A 16,328-nucleotide genomic window follows, 5' to 3' on the forward strand; every position below is an offset into this window, starting at 1 on the left:
TTAGTTATTATTTTCCTTATTTTCGTTGCTTTAGCCATTTTTAAACAATATTTAATTAAGACTTTCGGTTCCGTTTATTTAGTTAATAAAGACGGGGGAGATGTGGGAGGGGGTGTGGCTGGTGACCTCCCTGCATTGCCATGGGAGGCCACAGATGTGTAGTTTTCCCGCCTCCCAAGTTGTCTGTTATCTGTTCTCCCTTCCCCCAGTTTATGTCAATCATTTTGTACTCCTTCCCTTTGTTCTGGAAAGTTCTAAGTTCTTTGTACCCCCATTGGTTCCTCCCCCGAAACCACTCCTTCCCTCCATCCCAGTTGGCCGTTGCCATGTCACTCTCCGTTGACTCCACCCTCATACCCTCACCCGGTTGGATGCTCTGTACCCGGACCCTCCTTCCCTGTTACTGTTATATAATGCATTACACTCACAGAGAAAAAAAAATGTTGAAATCACATGGGTTTTAAAGCATTAAGGAGAAACAATTTTGTCTTTCTTGCATCTTGAGGACTGTGTGGAATTTGAGGTGGTAGGGGAAAAGCGACACCAGGTGAATATACCTGATACCATTATCCTTATCCTGTGCCCTCTTCAGCAGCAGTTAAGTTTTGAGAAGGGAATACAGTAGTTTCATTAACTGGCCTTAAGGAACATACATATTGGACTAAAACTACATATATTACATACTTGTATACTACTGTGGATAAAACTGCATGTTTCTGCAGGAAGAAGAGTGGAAAGTTGAAGACCACCTACAAAAGAGATTATATACATGTAGGCTGCAACGTAGACATTGATCTCTCTGGACCAACCATTTATGGCTGGGCAGTGGTGGGCTATGAAGGCTGGCTTGCTGGCTACCAGATGGCTTATGATACAACTAAGTATAAGCTTTCACAAAGTAACTTTGCCTTGGGATATAAGGCAGGAGACTTTCAGCTGCACACTAGTGTGTAAGTATTACTTGAGCCTAGAAAAACAGCAGAGGAGCCACACTATAGGAATAGTTAGCAGTAAAGGCTTTAGGTCAAAGGTGGGTGAAGGGAAGGGGATACTGATTTGTTTCCAGTTAATTTATGTTCAGTGTTTTCATTTCCAGTACAACTAAAACAGGGGCAACTTCCCATCTCTTGGCTGTCTTGACACCTTGTTTCAGAGTAATTTTGGGGTTTGTATATCTAAAATGGTAATTTAAGGGTCCTTTGTGGGAGGGGGTGTGGCTGGTGACCTCCCTGCATTGCCATGGGAGGCCACAGATGTGTAGTTTTCCCGCCTCCCAAGTTGTCTGTTATCTGTTCTCCCTTCCCCCAGTTTATGTCAATCATTTTGTACTCCTTCCCTTTGTTCTGGAAAGTTCTAAGTTCTTTGTACCCCCATTGGTTCCTCCCCCGAAACCACTCCTTCCCTCCATCCCAGTTGGCCGTTGCCATGTCACTCTCCGTTGACTCCACCCTCATACCCTCACCCGGTTGGATGCTCTGTACCCGGACCCTCCTTCCCTGTTACTGTTATATACCCTGCTCCGCCCCTGGTTCGGGGCTCTCAGAGCTGGCTCGCCCTCTGAGTGGCTGCGTCCCTTCACCCTCCCTCGCCTTCCCTCACCTAAGCTCTCAGAATAAAGCCGCCTGAGAGACTCCCGCCTGGTGGAAGACTCTCTTTATTACCACCAAAGCGTGCCCGAAGTCCCCGACTCAGTCGGAGTTACCGGGCCACGCTTTAGTCCTTTATGGTAATTCATAATTAAAAACTGAGAGCTTTAATTTCTGTAATGGCATGAGACAAAAAAAGCCTTCAGATAAACTATTGTACCTTCCCACCCTCTCCATCAGACAGAAAGTTTCTCCCTCAGAAATGGCCAAGATGAAGGAGAAAGGCAGCTGTAGCATTGTTTGTTTCCAGCTGTCATCCCTGCATAGCTCTAGTCTTGGCATTCAGATGGCCTGAGATGCTTTGAAGATGGTGTATTTAAACAATTGTAATGCAACAACATGGTTTTCAGTCTTCTCATTCCCGTAACTCCTTTATGTGTTACTCCACAGTGGCAGTAACCACTGCCACTTATCTGGGTGGGTTGGTTTTTTTGGTCAGAACCTCAAACTACGTCTCTGGCCGTTGCAAAGTCCTGTTCCATTCTGCAAAGCAAAACATGTTTTGTGTAAAATATGAGCACCAGTCTGCCAGCTCCAGCTAGGAAGTAGTGAGTCTGGGCTCAGGGAAGTATTGGATCTCTTGGTTCAGTTTAGGAGATAATGATCAAATGACTGTGGAAAAGGTTAATCTAAAGAGTTACTAAACAAGGCAAGGCTTGACACACTTGCATCTGTTACAAACAGGAATGATGGCACTGAGTTTGGTGGGTCTATTTATCAGAAGGTTACTAATAATGTTGAGACATCAGTCAATCTCGCATGGACGGCTGGCAGTAACAACACACGTTTTGGTATTGCTGGAAAGTACCAAATGGATGACAAGTCTTCTGTTGTGGTAAGAATTTTGTTACAAAAATGCTCCCCTAAATACTGAAAATTCATGTTACAAAGCAGTTGCTTTAACTAGTTACTGAGCAAGTATGGTAGATTGCAAACTGGCTTCTGTTGTGGTTCAAATTTAAATTGGGACCTCACACATCACACTTGTGAAATTATGGGGGGAAAAGAAGTCCTAAATATAACTTTGTCCATAGTGAAATAGTCTGACTATTGTGCTTGGAATAGTGTGCTAGTGTGCTGCAAAATGTATTTTAAAAGGTAGTGAAAGGACGCAGTGTCCTTTTAATTCTGAAATCCATAATGTAAAACCCTATTAAGGTTACAATGGTGGAAGTTCAGCTGAGCTTATAGCTCTCTCCGAACAGTAAGTTAACCCTTGAAAGTCAGCTGACATATGAGTGTTGTAATACTAAAAACTGAAGTAACAAGCATTTATGTTTCAAAGCAACAATTAGTTCCAGGACCATTGAACCAAAATTAAAGATGAGAAATGTAGTAATTCAGAAAGGGGATTGCATATTCATGTATTTCCTGCTCATTAGAAGAAAAAAGAAAATCACTCCTGAGTGATGTGAAAAGGCTCTGAGGGACTGTAGTAAGTAGCTCTTTAAAGGATATAAAGACATAATAGAGGAGGTAGTGAAGAACAGCATGGCATTCTGTGTAGGCAGAATTGGTGTAGGAATTCTGAGAAAAGGAAAAGATTGGTACATGCTTCTAATAGAGGTTCATCTACAAGCAGCTGAAGAGCGTTAATGCCTAAGTCCCCTTGTCAGGGCACTGGGACACTTCTGTGAGAATACTTAAGTATTCAGTTTATAAATACCATGATTTTTTTTTTTCTTGTAGGCTAAAGTGAACAATGCCAGCCTTATTGGAATTGGTTACACTCATGTCCTCCGACCTGGTACGTAATTCTCACTGCAAATGGGCAAACAGCATTAAGTACTACACTATGGTTTAATTCTCTGTCATCTTAAGAACAGAATAGATGAACAAAGGAGCTAGAAGTCTTTACACAGACTCAGAAGTAAAGGATGTCTATGTACACAAGTTCCTGTGGCAACTAAGCCACGTTAGTGAGGTCAAGTAGCTGAGGCAGAGAGCACTGTACAGGGACCTCAGTGTATGATGGTTCTCTTTACTTGCTTTTGTAGGTGTAAAGCTGACACTCTCAGGCTTGGTTGACGCCAAGAATTTCAGTGCTGGAGGTCACAAACTCGGGCTGGGATTTGAGCTGGAAGTTTAGCAGAGCTTTAAGTAAAAGAACTGGTGGTGCTCTGGAAGATGAAGGAAAAGTGTACCCCATGCATTTCAGCCTTAATATTACTCTGAAATTTGAAGAAGTGTGAACTTTCTACTCTTCCCAAGAATGACTTTAACCCAATGCTGAAGTCCAGAGTGTGCCAGCACAACAAAGGAAGACACATGAAGGCATGCATAGAAGTTGTGATGTTTGTGCCACATTTCAGTTTCCTGTATTTTAAATCTGTTTGAAAAAAAACAGAAGAAAATCCAACCTCTCCCCACTATTGTATTGCATTTTGCATGTCCTATACTTCACGGCCTTTTGTAAAAGGAGTCTCTGTGCTGTAGTGGAAATTTGGGGTTACATCAGAATGAAATAAATTGGTCACGGTCAGAACACAAGGTTGGCGTGTGTTGACTCTTACCAGGTTTCCATCCAGCTGGGCTTTTTGGTCTTTTTTTTTTTTCTTTGCATGCAACTGTAAGTACAGTTAATAGATAATCTGCAAATGCTTTGTTACAATATACCTGTACACTGAAGATTTCCTTCTCCTGTGGTTTCTAGGATAACATTTTTACACCTCTCACGTTTTAGAGACCTGCACAGTGAAAGCAGCTTTTTCCATTACAGTGTTATTGAGCGCATCAAAAAGAGCAAACCAAAAGTTTACATGTTTTAGATAATTTCGTTCCCATACAGGAAACAAGTATTAGGTAAGTACAACCATTACACGTAAAGAAAAAAAGTGCAAATCAGCAAAGTTAAGAAATTAAGTTCACAGTTCATTAGGAAGGTGAAATCTACCAGTGACTGGGTGTATGTCCATTGTTCATTAGAAAGCCTAAAATGCAGCAAAACAGCCACAGGTGATTGATCAGGACAGAGTATCTGCTGTCTTAAGGCACAATTAAGAACATTTTCCAAGCAGTTAAGAGCAGGCATTCCCTACTGTATCTTTGTGAAAAAGTGTCTGACAAGTGGATACTAAAAACTAGGCTGTATGTATCACATAAGCAGTTGGTGACAGTAGAAGAAGGCAGTTGATACTCCCTTCTCAGAGGCAGCAGCTTTTCACAGTTGGCTTCCCAAAGTAGCATGGCTTCAGAGGCAACCAAAGTGATTTTACATCTCGGTTTGTCCTGGACTGTTTGTTTCTTCTACCTGAAACTGCAGCCAGCTCCAGTCTAGAGCCTAAAGAACAAATGAAGTTCAACGCTAGCTTACAGTCAAGCTTTCTCTAGGATAAAAGTAAAGCATTTTAATGAGTCTAAAAAAATTCACTGTGAACAAGTTGGTCAATATAATTTCATGATAAGCCACATGACTGCCATCAAGGAAACACTTAACCTACTTTACTTGCACTCTAGTATTTTACAATCTTTTTAATATTCTGCATTATTAAATTAAGCATCCCTGCCCACCACTGTACTGCCACCCAATTATCTTAAATTTGTGTGCAGTTTTGCAGTATTTTCATACAATGGCTAAGTGCTTTCCCCATCCTTTACTGTTCAGCACAAGTTCCCAGCACGTGGCTCCCAGTGTAGGCAAGCAGAATATGTCAGTCAACAGATTATGAGGGAACAGGTGTTTCCTATCTCTGCAACTCCTACTTGCCTCTTGTCCAACAGTAAATAAAAGATTTCAATTAGCTATATTAGTGGTAGCAAAGTTGGAGAAGCAGAACTTTGAAGACATGTACTTCCCCAGTCCATTTATAGAAATGAATACATTACCAAGAAACTCTGTTCTTGATCCTTCATTGTGTCATGCATCACATTTTCTAGTTGGCTACAAAGTTTCCGAGATTCCATCAGTAGATCCTCACTGAAAAGGGCAATTATTACACTATTAATTTCTATGGACAGTTTAAAGATATGTTGCCTCTATCATCAAGAAATATTTCTGGCAGATATGCTGCAGAACACTGAAGTCAGTCAGGTCACAGGCCTGTAATTCATACTGCAACTTGAAAAGGGTAGCAGCCTCCGAGTTACTACACAGGAGAAAGGAAATGTATTCCAGGATGGGATTGGCTTCTCATTATGTGGAACCACTGTTGCTAGGGAAAAAGCTGAGAAGCCTATAAACTTAAGGATGGAGCAACATGCAAATAAACAAACCAAGGTCTCTCATTCCAAGTGGTGACCCAGTTCATTTAAGCAAGCCAGAACTACACATGCTTGGTTACAGCAGTCTCCTCAGTGACACAGCTCAGCTACTATGACGTTACATGACAATGCTGCAATAGTTCTTGCTGGCAGTGTACTTCCAAGTGAGCCCAACCATCTCAGATTAAAGGAAGAAAACAAAAAACCTGCTATTACTGAGGCAGGGGGAAGTGGAGCTATACATGATTCCCCGTTTTTTGTAAGGAAGATTTGCAAGCCCCAGGAAGTCTTAACTACTAAATAAACCAAAACTGCTGACAATGCACGCTGAACATGAAGTGTAAAAATATGAGAAACCCTGTGTGCCATTATTTCATAAAGCAGGAAGCCCAGCTTTGTAGTGCTGGCATTAGCAGCTGAAGAACTCCAGACTTTGCCTCACCTTTTTCTTACAGAGTCTGATAAATTGTATGTTCCAGAAGGGACTTGCAGCAGCAGCTGACCCGAGCTACCGAGACGTGATGTGTTCATGCTCTCTGGACTGCCAGTAACAGGACCACGTACTTTACTCTGAAGAAAACACAGAATATTCAGAGTGCAATACCTTCCCGACTCTTTCCAATGACTGTTAGAATCCTAACCATTGGCCCGAGCCCTGCTCAGCTCCGTCTCTAGGAAAACACAAGTCCTCTGGGATTCTGCAGCACAGCCCAATGAATCTGCTTCTTGCCCATAACAGCTGCCAGTGCTGAGCTCTCAGATAAGACCTGGTGGGGCTGAGAGCAGAGCCCAGTGGATTCTGTGTCTACCATCACCTGTTGGGACAAAAAGGGCATTGATCTGCACCTCGGTGTGTCTGATCTCAAAGCCCATCCTGTTGTGTCCTGAATGGGGGCAACAGTTTGTACAGGCTCAGGCTGCCTGTGGCTTCTTCCCATTGCTTGTCAGTGCTCATGCTTGGCCTTTGCCAGCCTTCTTGTGGTAGCTACCCTGTCCCTGAGGGCTGGTGGGACTGCAGAGGCTGGAGCCTTCCTTAGCCCCGAGAGGGGTGTCTGTGAGCTCAGCCTGCTCATAAAGGGTGAGGGTCCCGATGCTGAAAGCCCCATCGGGGTTGGTTATAGCATGAGCTGCTCTGGTTTACAATTGGAAAGGCATTGTTTTGGCAATCTTTTGGCTGAAAGCTGGAGAAGTTGTGCTCCACTCCTGGGAATGCATCTCCCTGTGCTTTGTTTCCTGTCAAGAGAACTCTTCCATGGACTCTACAAAATCAGTCTCTGTGCCAGCCATCTGCACTGCAGGGCTGCCTGTCTTGTTGCTGTTGTTGTTGCTGTTGTTGCTAACCAGCTGACCGTCCCCAGACACTGGGGCTGCCTTTTGTATCTCCTGGAAGCTGGGATCTCTGCTTTGAAGTGAGCATCTTGCATTTTGTTTCCCTCAGGGAAAATGGTGAACACGGAAGATCCCAAGATGAAATACACTGAAATGGAATATATTGGCAAGGGGTGAGTTCAGCCACACGTGCATCTACACAACCACGGGCCAGGTGTTTTTCTGGTATATCACTGGTATATCACGTGTTCCACTGGAATATCTATCCAATGTGAAGTCAGGTCAGCTGCAAACATGTTCAGACACTGGAGATCGATTGTCCCATCTCTTCAGTGCTGCTCAGAACTTGTGAGTGTGCTCAGAAGGCATTGTCAGAGACATCTCCATGCTGCTGAGGTCTTGCCTACATCAAGGAACAGGACCTGGAAAATTTCCTTGTCTCTCAAGTGTGGGAAAGCTCTGTGTTAATTTCTTCAGTATTTTTGTATGTCTCAAAATCACACTGACACACCAATGAACAAAGAAGAATCTTGCTTGCCTGAAAGGACAACCTAGCCCCTATCAAAGCTATGAGATAACAGTTCCCAGAAACATTTCTTTCCCATGATTTGTGGAAGGAAATACTCCATGGTCAGGATAGGAACCACAGAGTTTAGAAACTGAAACCCAAGATGAAAGAATCAATTCCTTTAGGAGCTGAGGCAGTAAATCCCAACGCTTCTGCAACCGGCCCAGGCACTGCCCATGCACTTGAGAGGAAAATACATCATCTGCCTTCTGGCAGAGTCCCCCTGCATCCTGCAGGTTTTAGTCATTTACAGCAGAGATCTCCTGTGTTGGGCAGCTTTCACTCTTAAGAAATAAACAGCTTCTCCCTTCTCTGCTTCTGTTTTGTTTCTAGGACTTTTGGACATGTGGTTAAAGCACTCAACAAAGCCACGGGAGGAGAGGTAAATGCCAACATCCCCTGCAGACTTTGCTGCACTCAAAGGCTTTCCCATCTGGTGTGAGCAGCTGTGGCCAGAGCTTTGGGTAGAGCTGTGCTGAAGAGGCAAAAGAAACACAGACTGGTACCAGCCTGCAAAATACATTGGGGACAGTCTTTGTCCTTCTCAGCTGCCAGAAGGAAGGCACGCAGGGCAGCAGTTCATTTCAGAGAAGGATGTGCTCACTCGCTCTCAATTGCTAAAGCAAAGGTGGTGCCTTAGAGCATCTCACTGCTCTTTGGGGCGACAGCTTCAGAGTCCTGAATTCTCACTTCTGGTTGCCAGCAAATGCATCTGAGAGTTACCGGTAGCTCCTCAGACACCTGCAGTGCTGCACTTGGGAACTGCACATAGGGAGAGATCTGCAAGGCGTCCCTAGAAGCCCTAAGCCCTGCCCATAGCCCTGGATTAGCCACAGAGTATTAAGGCATGGATTACTTCTTCTGAATCCCATACAAAGCAGCAGGGAGTGGGCTCAGAGGTTTGTGGGTGATAGTTGAGATACCACTGTTACCAAGTGGACACGGCAAAACCTCAGTGGCCACGTGTCCTGTAACTGGCCCCCAAGGGAGCAGAGAAATGGGCTGTTGCAATGTCAGTTCCTAATTACTGCAATGCCTAATCACAAGGTATTTTTGCACACCTTGGCTGTGTCATTGCAAAATCACTCGCTCCATGTGCCTTGTGATCTCGTGCCACCAACTTCTCAAGTTACTGATTTTCAGTGTCATTTTAGGTGGCCATAAAGAAAATAAGACTTAACGGATGGCAGAGAAAGCAACTAGCTGTTAATGAAATCGAAATCATGAAGAAGCATAGGAGTCCCAGTGTTGTGAATTACTTAGATAGGTGAGTAGCCATGGTCTTATCCCATGAATATGCACGTACATACCACACACATGAGAGGTTAAAAATCCACTTTGGTCACTTCTAGAAAGTAGAGCTGTTAATTATTATGTATTAATATTTCTCTGCTCATCTCCAATGGATGAGAAGAGAGTGCATCTTGCCTGCATGAGTATTCCCTGGAACATGTAGTTTGAAAATTATTCCAAAATTATTCAAAACCTGGATCAGCTGTATCTTACAAAGTTAATACCTTCTAAATTCACTGCCTCCACATTCATTGGGATTGATTTTTTAAAGTTTCTTCAATGCTGAATGATGAACCATCCTAAAGTGGATTTCCCTTGGATTGTTGCCCCTCTTTTCCATTGCTATGCATGCCAGGAAGACTAGGTGCTTATTTCCAGAAACAGCATTTGTGACAGGATTTTATCTGGGCTCTTACTAAACTTCACTTTTCACTTGCTGGCCATCTAAGACATCTCCTTTTTCACAGCTGTGCCTTTCTCCCTGAGGCTGCACAGATTGCAAACAAAGCACAGCCGAGAGGGAATGTCTATTCCTTTTATTCTGTCCTTGTCACAAAGGGCCTTGGAAACAAGAGGCCCGGAAGCAAAAAATCAACCTTACCATACATGTTTATCTTCACGTCCTTGTTTCTTTCCTTCAGCTACCTTCTGGGTGAGGAACTCTGGCTGGTCATGGAGTACATGGACGGAGGCACTCTGTGGGATGTCATCAGCAAGATCTTCCTGACTGAAACCGAGATAGCAGTCATCAGTCGGGAGGTCAGCAAGCCCACCTGTGCTTCCAAGGGTTTGGGCAGGATTGTCTGGGAAACAGGGGCTCAGAACAGGAGAGGTTTCATGTGCCAGGCTTTGCTTCTGTGTTGCTGGTACGCTATGGGCAGGTAAAAGCATCTCCAGTGAAATGCCTGGAGTGCCCTGCACTCACTGTACTCAGTTCTTGTACTCTTATCTCCTGCTGCTCTATTCTCACTCTGCCTCTTGTGTCTGCTGTTCTCCATGTTTCCTCCCTAAACTTTTGCCTGTCTTCACTGCATTCCTTGCTTGTAGAAGCAAGGTGCTGGTAGCAGGATTTGAAATGCACAGCTAAGAAAAAAAGAGAGACTCCTTTCTCTCAGTCCTCAGCTCAAAACCATAGTAGTGCAGCCAAAATGCTCTTTGCTTCTGAGCACACCACTGCAGCAGCAGTCATCCTGGCTGGTTTGCAGGGACAGTCTACAACAGCAGGTGCTCTTGCACTTTCAAAAGGTGACATGCCTTTCCTTAGAAAGGTCCTGCTCTGCAAGTGTTGGAGCAGCAACTCTTCCTCTCAATGGCACTGTGTTGTGCCATTACTCCCCAGTCCCCTGGGGAATGGGAATCTTTTAGAGTCTCTGTTTCCTGTCTGGTGTGATGAAATCACTAGTTTTTGCCCTCCTGTTTCTGTTTTCTCTCTCAGTGCCTGCAAGGATTGGATTTTCTTCACTCAAACCATGTGATCCACCGAGATGTGAAGAGCGACAACATCCTTCTCAGAACCGGCGGCTCTGTCAAGCTGGGTCAGTATATTCCTGGTCAGGTGCAGGGTTCAGGGATGTGGGGTGAGGGGCTGCTTTGAGTGGCTGCCAGCTCCTCAGAAATGGTGCTGGTGGCAGTGCAGGGACCCCCCGCTCTGAGCTGATGACACGGTTGCACGGTGCACAGAGGTATGACAAGGAACAAGCAGTCAAGAGTGGTGTTGCTCTGTGTGTGTCCCTTCCAGAGGGAGGGAGCTACAAGTCTAAAGCTTCCAAAGAACAAAAGCCACTGCTGAAGGCAGTATACAAAATGAGGGGATTTGGCTAACATCCTGAGGAAACAGAGCAGGGACAGCTGTCCAGGAGATTCAACAGCACATTCTCAAACTTCTACTGGGGAATTCTTTTGCTTGGTTTCCTAATTGCACAGAATTCAAATAAAACCAGTATTTTGCTTTCCCCTCAGCTGATTTTGGCATCTCTGTTGAGCTCAGCCCCGAGAAGAAGAGACCGTCCTCTGTAGCCGGGACTCCTTGGTGGATGGCGCCTGAAGTGGTGACGCGTCAACCATATGGCCCCAAAGTGGACATATGGTCTTTTGGAATTGTTGGAATTGAAATGGTAGAACGGGAAGTTCCTTACAGGAGTCGAAGTCCTGCCACGGTAAAGAACAAATACAAACTCATCCTGCTTGTCTTTCTCACCTGCCCCGTGTTCAGCGTGCCATTGGACAAGATCCCATTGCCATCTGCTGGAACTACTTCCACCAAGGTCCCCTGCTTAAAATGTCCCTGCAACACATCAGCATCTGCTGTAGTTTTGGTTGCATCAGTGTGGAACTCAAGCCTTTCCACATACAAACAAACCCCATGCTCAGGCAATACTTTCCTTTAGGTTATAAGGTCTGTGTAGATGGACTCCTGCCCTGAGGATTCCCTGTTGCTTCTCTGTTTGTACCCATTGCCTGACTTGGATCTGAGCAAAACCCCTTTCAGCTATGAAGTGCCGAGCTGCAGGTGGGAGCACACCTGATGTCCCCCAGTGTTGCAGCATTTCTGAGAGAGAGAGGCCATGATTTATGTCTGGAATGAGATTTGAGCTACTCCAGTCTAGGCCTCAGATCGGGCCTTGTGAGGCCTTCCAGCCTGTGACACAGTTAGAAATTAAGAGTTTGTGGCACAGTTAGAAATTAAGAGTTTGTGGCACAGTTAGAAATTCTATTAAGGTGTGATGTGAAGAGCTGGGCTGTCTGGGTGTGAAGTAGTATAGGTTTATAATGAGAAGTTTAGTCCACCTTAAGACAAAGACAAACAATGTTAGCTTGCCAATGAGAGTGCCTTTGTAAACTGTAAACTATATAGAAGTGTGTGTAAAGTGCCATCTTCTCACTAATAAACGGAGAATGTTTAATTAACCATATTGGTTTGACGTGTGTTTGTCCTGTCCAGCTTTCCTGTTTTATGAGGAGCCTGGCTTTGCCCCAGGCCTCTCCTGTGGGCTGGAGCCCCAGGGGGCAGCTCCACCATGAACAATTCCTTTTCCCATTGCAGGAGTCTCCTTTGGTGTGGAAAAGACAGAAAGAAAGGAGATTTCCTGCCTTCCCCTCTCTCAGGGCTGCAGAAGTCCTCAAACTTCCCTCCTGCTGCTCCCACAGAGAGAATGCTGGCCTAGGGACTCTCTGCTGTTGGATTTTGGGCATGGGAGGAGGGAGACACTTGGTTGTCCCTGTGGACACAAGAAATGGTCCAACATCCAGTCCCAAATATTCGTGTGGCATTTGTCATCCTTCAGTGATTCCAGTTTAGTTTTGGAAAGCAGAGAATAGGAGGAGAGGGCCCAGGAAAGGAACAATCCTTCTGTAGCCCCTGCCAGGAGGGGACAGCCGGGGGGTCGGGCTCTGCTCCCAGGGAACAGGGACAGGACAAGGGGAAATGGCCTCAGGCTGGGCCAGGGCAGGCTCAGCTGGGACAGCAGCAGCAATTTCCCCATGGAAAGGGAGCTCAGGCCCTGGCAGGGGCTGCCCAGGGAGCTTTGGAGTGCCCATCCCTGCAGGTGTCCCCTGGAGGTGGCACGGAGTGCTCTGGGCTGGGGACAAGGTGGGCATGGGCCCAGCTGGGACTCCCTGGGCTGGGAGGGCCTTTCCAGCCCCAGGGATTCTGGGGTTCTGTGAGAGCTCTCCCAGCAGAAAGAAAAGCCAACACCGGAGAAAGGCCCTGTCCTGGAGCAGCAGAGGAGCAGCCCCGAGGCTGGAGGAGCCAGGAGCGGGCTCCAGCCACGGCTACTCAGCCCTGAGCCCTGTGGGGCTGCCCAGCAGCAGCAGCAGCAGCAGCAGAGCCCCAGAGCTGCGCTGCTGCTGCGCTGCTGCTGCGCTGCTTTGGGCTCTGCGGCTGCACAGCCCCGTGCAGCTGCTGCCGCAGGGATGTGTCAGGAGCAGCACAGAGCTGCTGCTGCTGCCTCAGCTGGGGCTGCAGCGGGGGAACCCCTCCCGCCCGGCCCAGGGCTGCTGGAGGCAGGCAGGGCTGCAGGAACAGCCCCGGCCCGGCTCCCCGGCCACGGGCAGCGGCAGAGCGGGGCTCCGCTGCCTTCGCTGTGCTGCCTGCACAGCCCTGCTGCAAAGGGCTGCCCGGCACAGCTCTCTGCCAGCCGGGCTCAGCCTGCTCCTCCCGTTTGCCCGCAGAGAGCAGCGACAGCCCTGCCCCGCCGGCCCGGCCGGAAACTCTCCCGCTGCCGCTGGGGCTGAGCCCGCGCTGCCCGCGGGGCGCTCCGTGGCTCGGGCTGGGACAGTGCATCGGCACCTCGGAGAGACAGGACACGGAATCTGGGCACTCTGCTCTGGGGCCTTACCGACGTTGTTAGCAAACACACAGATTCTTCACTAACGGGAACTGCGTGGGGGCGTTATGATGCATTGTGATTACAGCATATGGTACATTATTGTTTTTATTGCATAGACTGTAATATAAATATACAATATCTAATAACAATAAATTATTTCTAAGTTTTATTTATTTCTTCAATTTTCTCTTCACTTTCCTATTCTTATTCTTCTTATGGTTTATCTTCTTCCAACACTTTACTATTCTTCTTGTTTGCTACTTCTATGTATTTTTATATTCTTATTCCTATTCCTATTCTTCTTCTACATATTTTAAAACTCTTATTCCTATTCCTATTCTTCTTCTTCTACATATGTAAAAATTCTTATTCCTATTATTCTTCTTCTACATATTTTGAAATTCTTACTCCTATTCCTAGTACTCTTCTTCTTCTAAGTATTTCTAAATTCTTATTACTATACTTCTTCTATCTATTCTTAAATCAACATTCTATGTCTTGTCTTTTTAGTCTTCATCTTTGTCTTCTTCCTCTTTGTTGTCTTCTTCATCTTCTTCATCCTATTTGTCGTCATCTTCTTCACTGTCTTCATCTTTGTCTTCTTCCTCTTTGTTGTCTTCTTCATCTTCTTCATCCTATTTGTCGTCATCTTCTTCACTGTCTTCATCTTTGTCTTCTTCCTCTTTGTTGTCTTCTTCATCTTCTTCATCCTATTTGTCGTCATCTTCTTCACTGTCTTCATCATCTTCATCTGCTGAGTCGTCGGTGTCCTCTTTTTCTGTGTCTTTGTCTTCATCTTCTTTGTCTTGGTCTTCTTTGCCGTTGTCCCGGAGGGGTTTGTGCTGAGAGTCTGTTCCAGGAGCCTCTGCTTTGTGCCCAAGAAATGGTTATTGCACCTTCCAGCCCGGGGCCGGGTGTGTGCGGGGCAGGGATGGGGGAGCTTTGGGCTCTTTGGGTGGGCATTTTCCAAGCCTCACTGCCCAGGCCTTCGTGGCTCTGCCTGCTTGGGTTTTGCTTGGCTTGTCTGGCCCATCCAAAGGCTTTTCTCTTCCCAGATTTGGAGGAGCTGCAGCAGCAATCTCTGAGCCCCTCGAGCCGAGCCGAAGAGCTGCTGCTCCGACACAGAGGAGCGGGACTGGCAGGAGCGGTCATCTTCATGTTCTTCCTGTTCTTAACCTTCCTTCTCTTCCTCCTCTTCACCCTTTTCCGTGACTGTTTTACTCCTCCGTCCGTGGCCTGAGGCAGGGACAGCGGAACAGCCCCCGCAGCGCCCGCAGCGCCCGCCTGAAGCGGGAGGGACGTTTCCTGGGGGCAGCCGGCTGCCCGCGGAGGGCCTGGGCTCTCAGCCGGGCAGGCCAGGGGCTGGGGGGGCTGTGCGGGGCAGGCGCCGGCCCTTGGCTGCACGGCTCCTGTGCCGGGCACTCAGCCCAGGCCTCCCGAGGGACGGGCACTGGGAGCCCCTCTGCCACAAAAACTTTCCATTTCTGGTGTTTGCCGTCTTCTGGGGGCAGCTCCAGGAGGCTCACATCGTCCCACTCATCGTCCTCGGGGCACAAGGGCTTGGCCAAGATGACGTGCTGGGGCCAGTTCTCCTGCACGAGCCCCGTGTCGCTGTCGTCGCCCCAGCTGGAGAGTCCTGAGGGTCTGCTGCCATTCCCTCTGGACACCTTCTGGCCAAGGTATTCTTCCCAGTCCGAAAGTTCTGCGCAGCTGACGACATCTCCTCCGCACAGCACTTGCTCAGGGTATTCTTCCCAGTCGGAGGGGCCTTGGGAGCTGCTGACTACACCGTGGGGCAGATCTTCCTCTGTGTATTGTTCATAGTAGGACACTTCCTGGGACAGTTCTGGGTCTCCAACCAGGAAAGGCTCCAGGTCATACAAGAATTGCCAGAATTTCATTTCCTCATTGGAGTCGTCCGTCTTCTCCTGCACTGCCAGTCCTGACCCTGCTGCTGCCTCCTCAGCAGCTCCGGACGGGGCAGCAGCTGCCGGCTCGGCCTCCGTGGGACTGCCGGGGAGAGGAGAGGCGCTGGGCAGGGCAGGGGCTGCCTCTGCTGCCACCTCTGTGCCCACGGGGCTGGCAGAGCTGGGCCCCTCTGGGGGAGAAGGCTGGGTGTCCCCCTCCTTCACTGGGCCCACAGGCTTCTCCCCAGAGCTGGAGCTCACATCGTCCTCCTCCTGGGACAGCTCTTGGATGAGCGAGACTGTCCCCTGGGACAGCTCTGGCTCTACTTCTTCTTCCTCTTTGTCACTGTCGGATGACCAGTCGCTGTTCGAAGCCAAGGCCTCCAGGCTCCAGTGCTGTGACAGCACTGGCCCTGCCAGTGCCAACACTGCCCTCTCCAGCTCCTCCCAGAGGTCCTGGGCTCCCAGAGGGGCAGACAAGGGGCTGGGGGTTCTGTGTGGGGCAGGAACCTGGCTCTCTTCCTCAATGTCAAAGTCCCAGTCGCTGTCCGGAGCCAAGGCCTCCAGGCTCCAGTGCTGTGACAGCACTGGCCCTGCCAGCGCCAACACTGCCCTCTCCGGCTCCTCCCAGGGGGCCTGGGCTCCCAGCGGGGCAGATGAGGGGCTTGGGGTGCTGTGTGAGGCAGGCACCGGGCTCCCCTCCTCACTATCAGCATCCCAGTCGCTGTCCGGAGCCAAGGCCTCCAGGCTCCAGTGCTGTGACAGCACTGGCCCTAACAGCGCCAACACTGCGCACGCCGGCTCCTCCCAGGGGGCCTGGGCTCCCAGCGGGGCAGATGAGGGGCTGGGGGTGCTGTGTGGGGCAGGAACCGGGCTCTCTTCCTCAATGTCAAAGTCCCAGTCGCTGTCTGGAGCCAAGGCCTCCAGGCTCCAGTGCTGTGACAGCACAGGCCCTGCCAGCGCCAACACTGCCCTCTCCAGCTCCTCCCAGAGGGCCTGGGCTCCCAGCGGGTCAGATGAGGGGCTGGGGGTGCTGTGTGGGGCAGGCACCGGACCC

General features: G+C 48.2%; 2 protein-coding genes and 1 long non-coding RNA gene across 3 annotated transcripts; 2 read left to right on the forward strand and 1 right to left on the reverse strand.

Annotated features, from left to right (window-relative positions):
- Nucleotides 1-447: 447 nt before the first annotated feature.
- LOC116807250 (non-selective voltage-gated ion channel VDAC3-like) lies at nt 448-4,136 on the forward strand. The gene is made up of 4 exons (XM_072922904.1): nt 448-950; nt 2,331-2,481; nt 3,336-3,393; nt 3,644-4,136. The coding sequence occupies exons 1-4, from the start codon at nt 862-864 to the stop codon at nt 3,733-3,735; spliced, it is 390 nt and encodes a 129-aa protein (XP_072779005.1). The 5' UTR covers nt 448-861; the 3' UTR covers nt 3,736-4,136.
- A 215-nt stretch (nt 4,137-4,351) lies between these two features.
- LOC140682035 (uncharacterized) lies at nt 4,352-6,413 on the reverse strand. Its single transcript, XR_012053271.1, has 3 exons — nt 6,289-6,413; nt 5,472-5,562; nt 4,352-4,926 (listed from the first exon to the last, which is right to left on the reverse strand). It is a non-coding gene; the product is annotated as an uncharacterized lncRNA (long non-coding RNA).
- A 1,690-nt stretch (nt 6,414-8,103) lies between these two features.
- LOC140682021 (uncharacterized) lies at nt 8,104-14,122 on the forward strand. The gene is made up of 7 exons (XM_072922866.1): nt 8,104-8,125; nt 8,898-9,010; nt 9,678-9,795; nt 10,472-10,571; nt 10,996-11,247; nt 13,207-13,380; nt 13,875-14,122. Exons 2-7 carry the CDS (start codon nt 8,967-8,969, stop codon nt 14,120-14,122), a joined length of 936 nt encoding a protein of 311 aa, XP_072778967.1. The 5' UTR covers nt 8,104-8,125; nt 8,898-8,966.
- The last annotated feature ends 2,206 nt before the right edge of the window (nt 14,123-16,328 follow it).

This window comes from Taeniopygia guttata, chromosome Z (genome assembly GCF_048771995.1).
Source record: "Taeniopygia guttata chromosome Z, bTaeGut7.mat, whole genome shotgun sequence".
NCBI lineage: Eukaryota > Metazoa > Chordata > Aves > Passeriformes > Estrildidae > Taeniopygia > Taeniopygia guttata.

Coding starts and splice junctions, on each gene's coding strand:
- LOC116807250 (XM_072922904.1), top strand. CDS start 862: ATGGCTTATGATACAACTAAGTATAAGCTTTCACAAAGTAACTTTGCC. Junction 951..2,330: donor TTTCAGCTGCACACTAGTGT/GTAAGTATTACT, acceptor TGTTACAAACAG/GAATGATGGCACTGAGTTTG. Junction 2,482..3,335: donor ATGACAAGTCTTCTGTTGTG/GTAAGAATTTTG, acceptor TTTTTCTTGTAG/GCTAAAGTGAACAATGCCAG.
- LOC140682021 (XM_072922866.1), top strand. CDS start 8,967: ATGAAGAAGCATAGGAGTCCCAGTGTTGTGAATTACTTAGATAG. Junction 9,011..9,677: donor GTTGTGAATTACTTAGATAG/GTGAGTAGCCAT, acceptor TCTTTCCTTCAG/CTACCTTCTGGGTGAGGAAC. Junction 11,248..13,206: donor TCTCACCTGCCCCGTGTTCA/GCGTGCCATTGG, acceptor GTTTGCCCGCAG/AGAGCAGCGACAGCCCTGCC.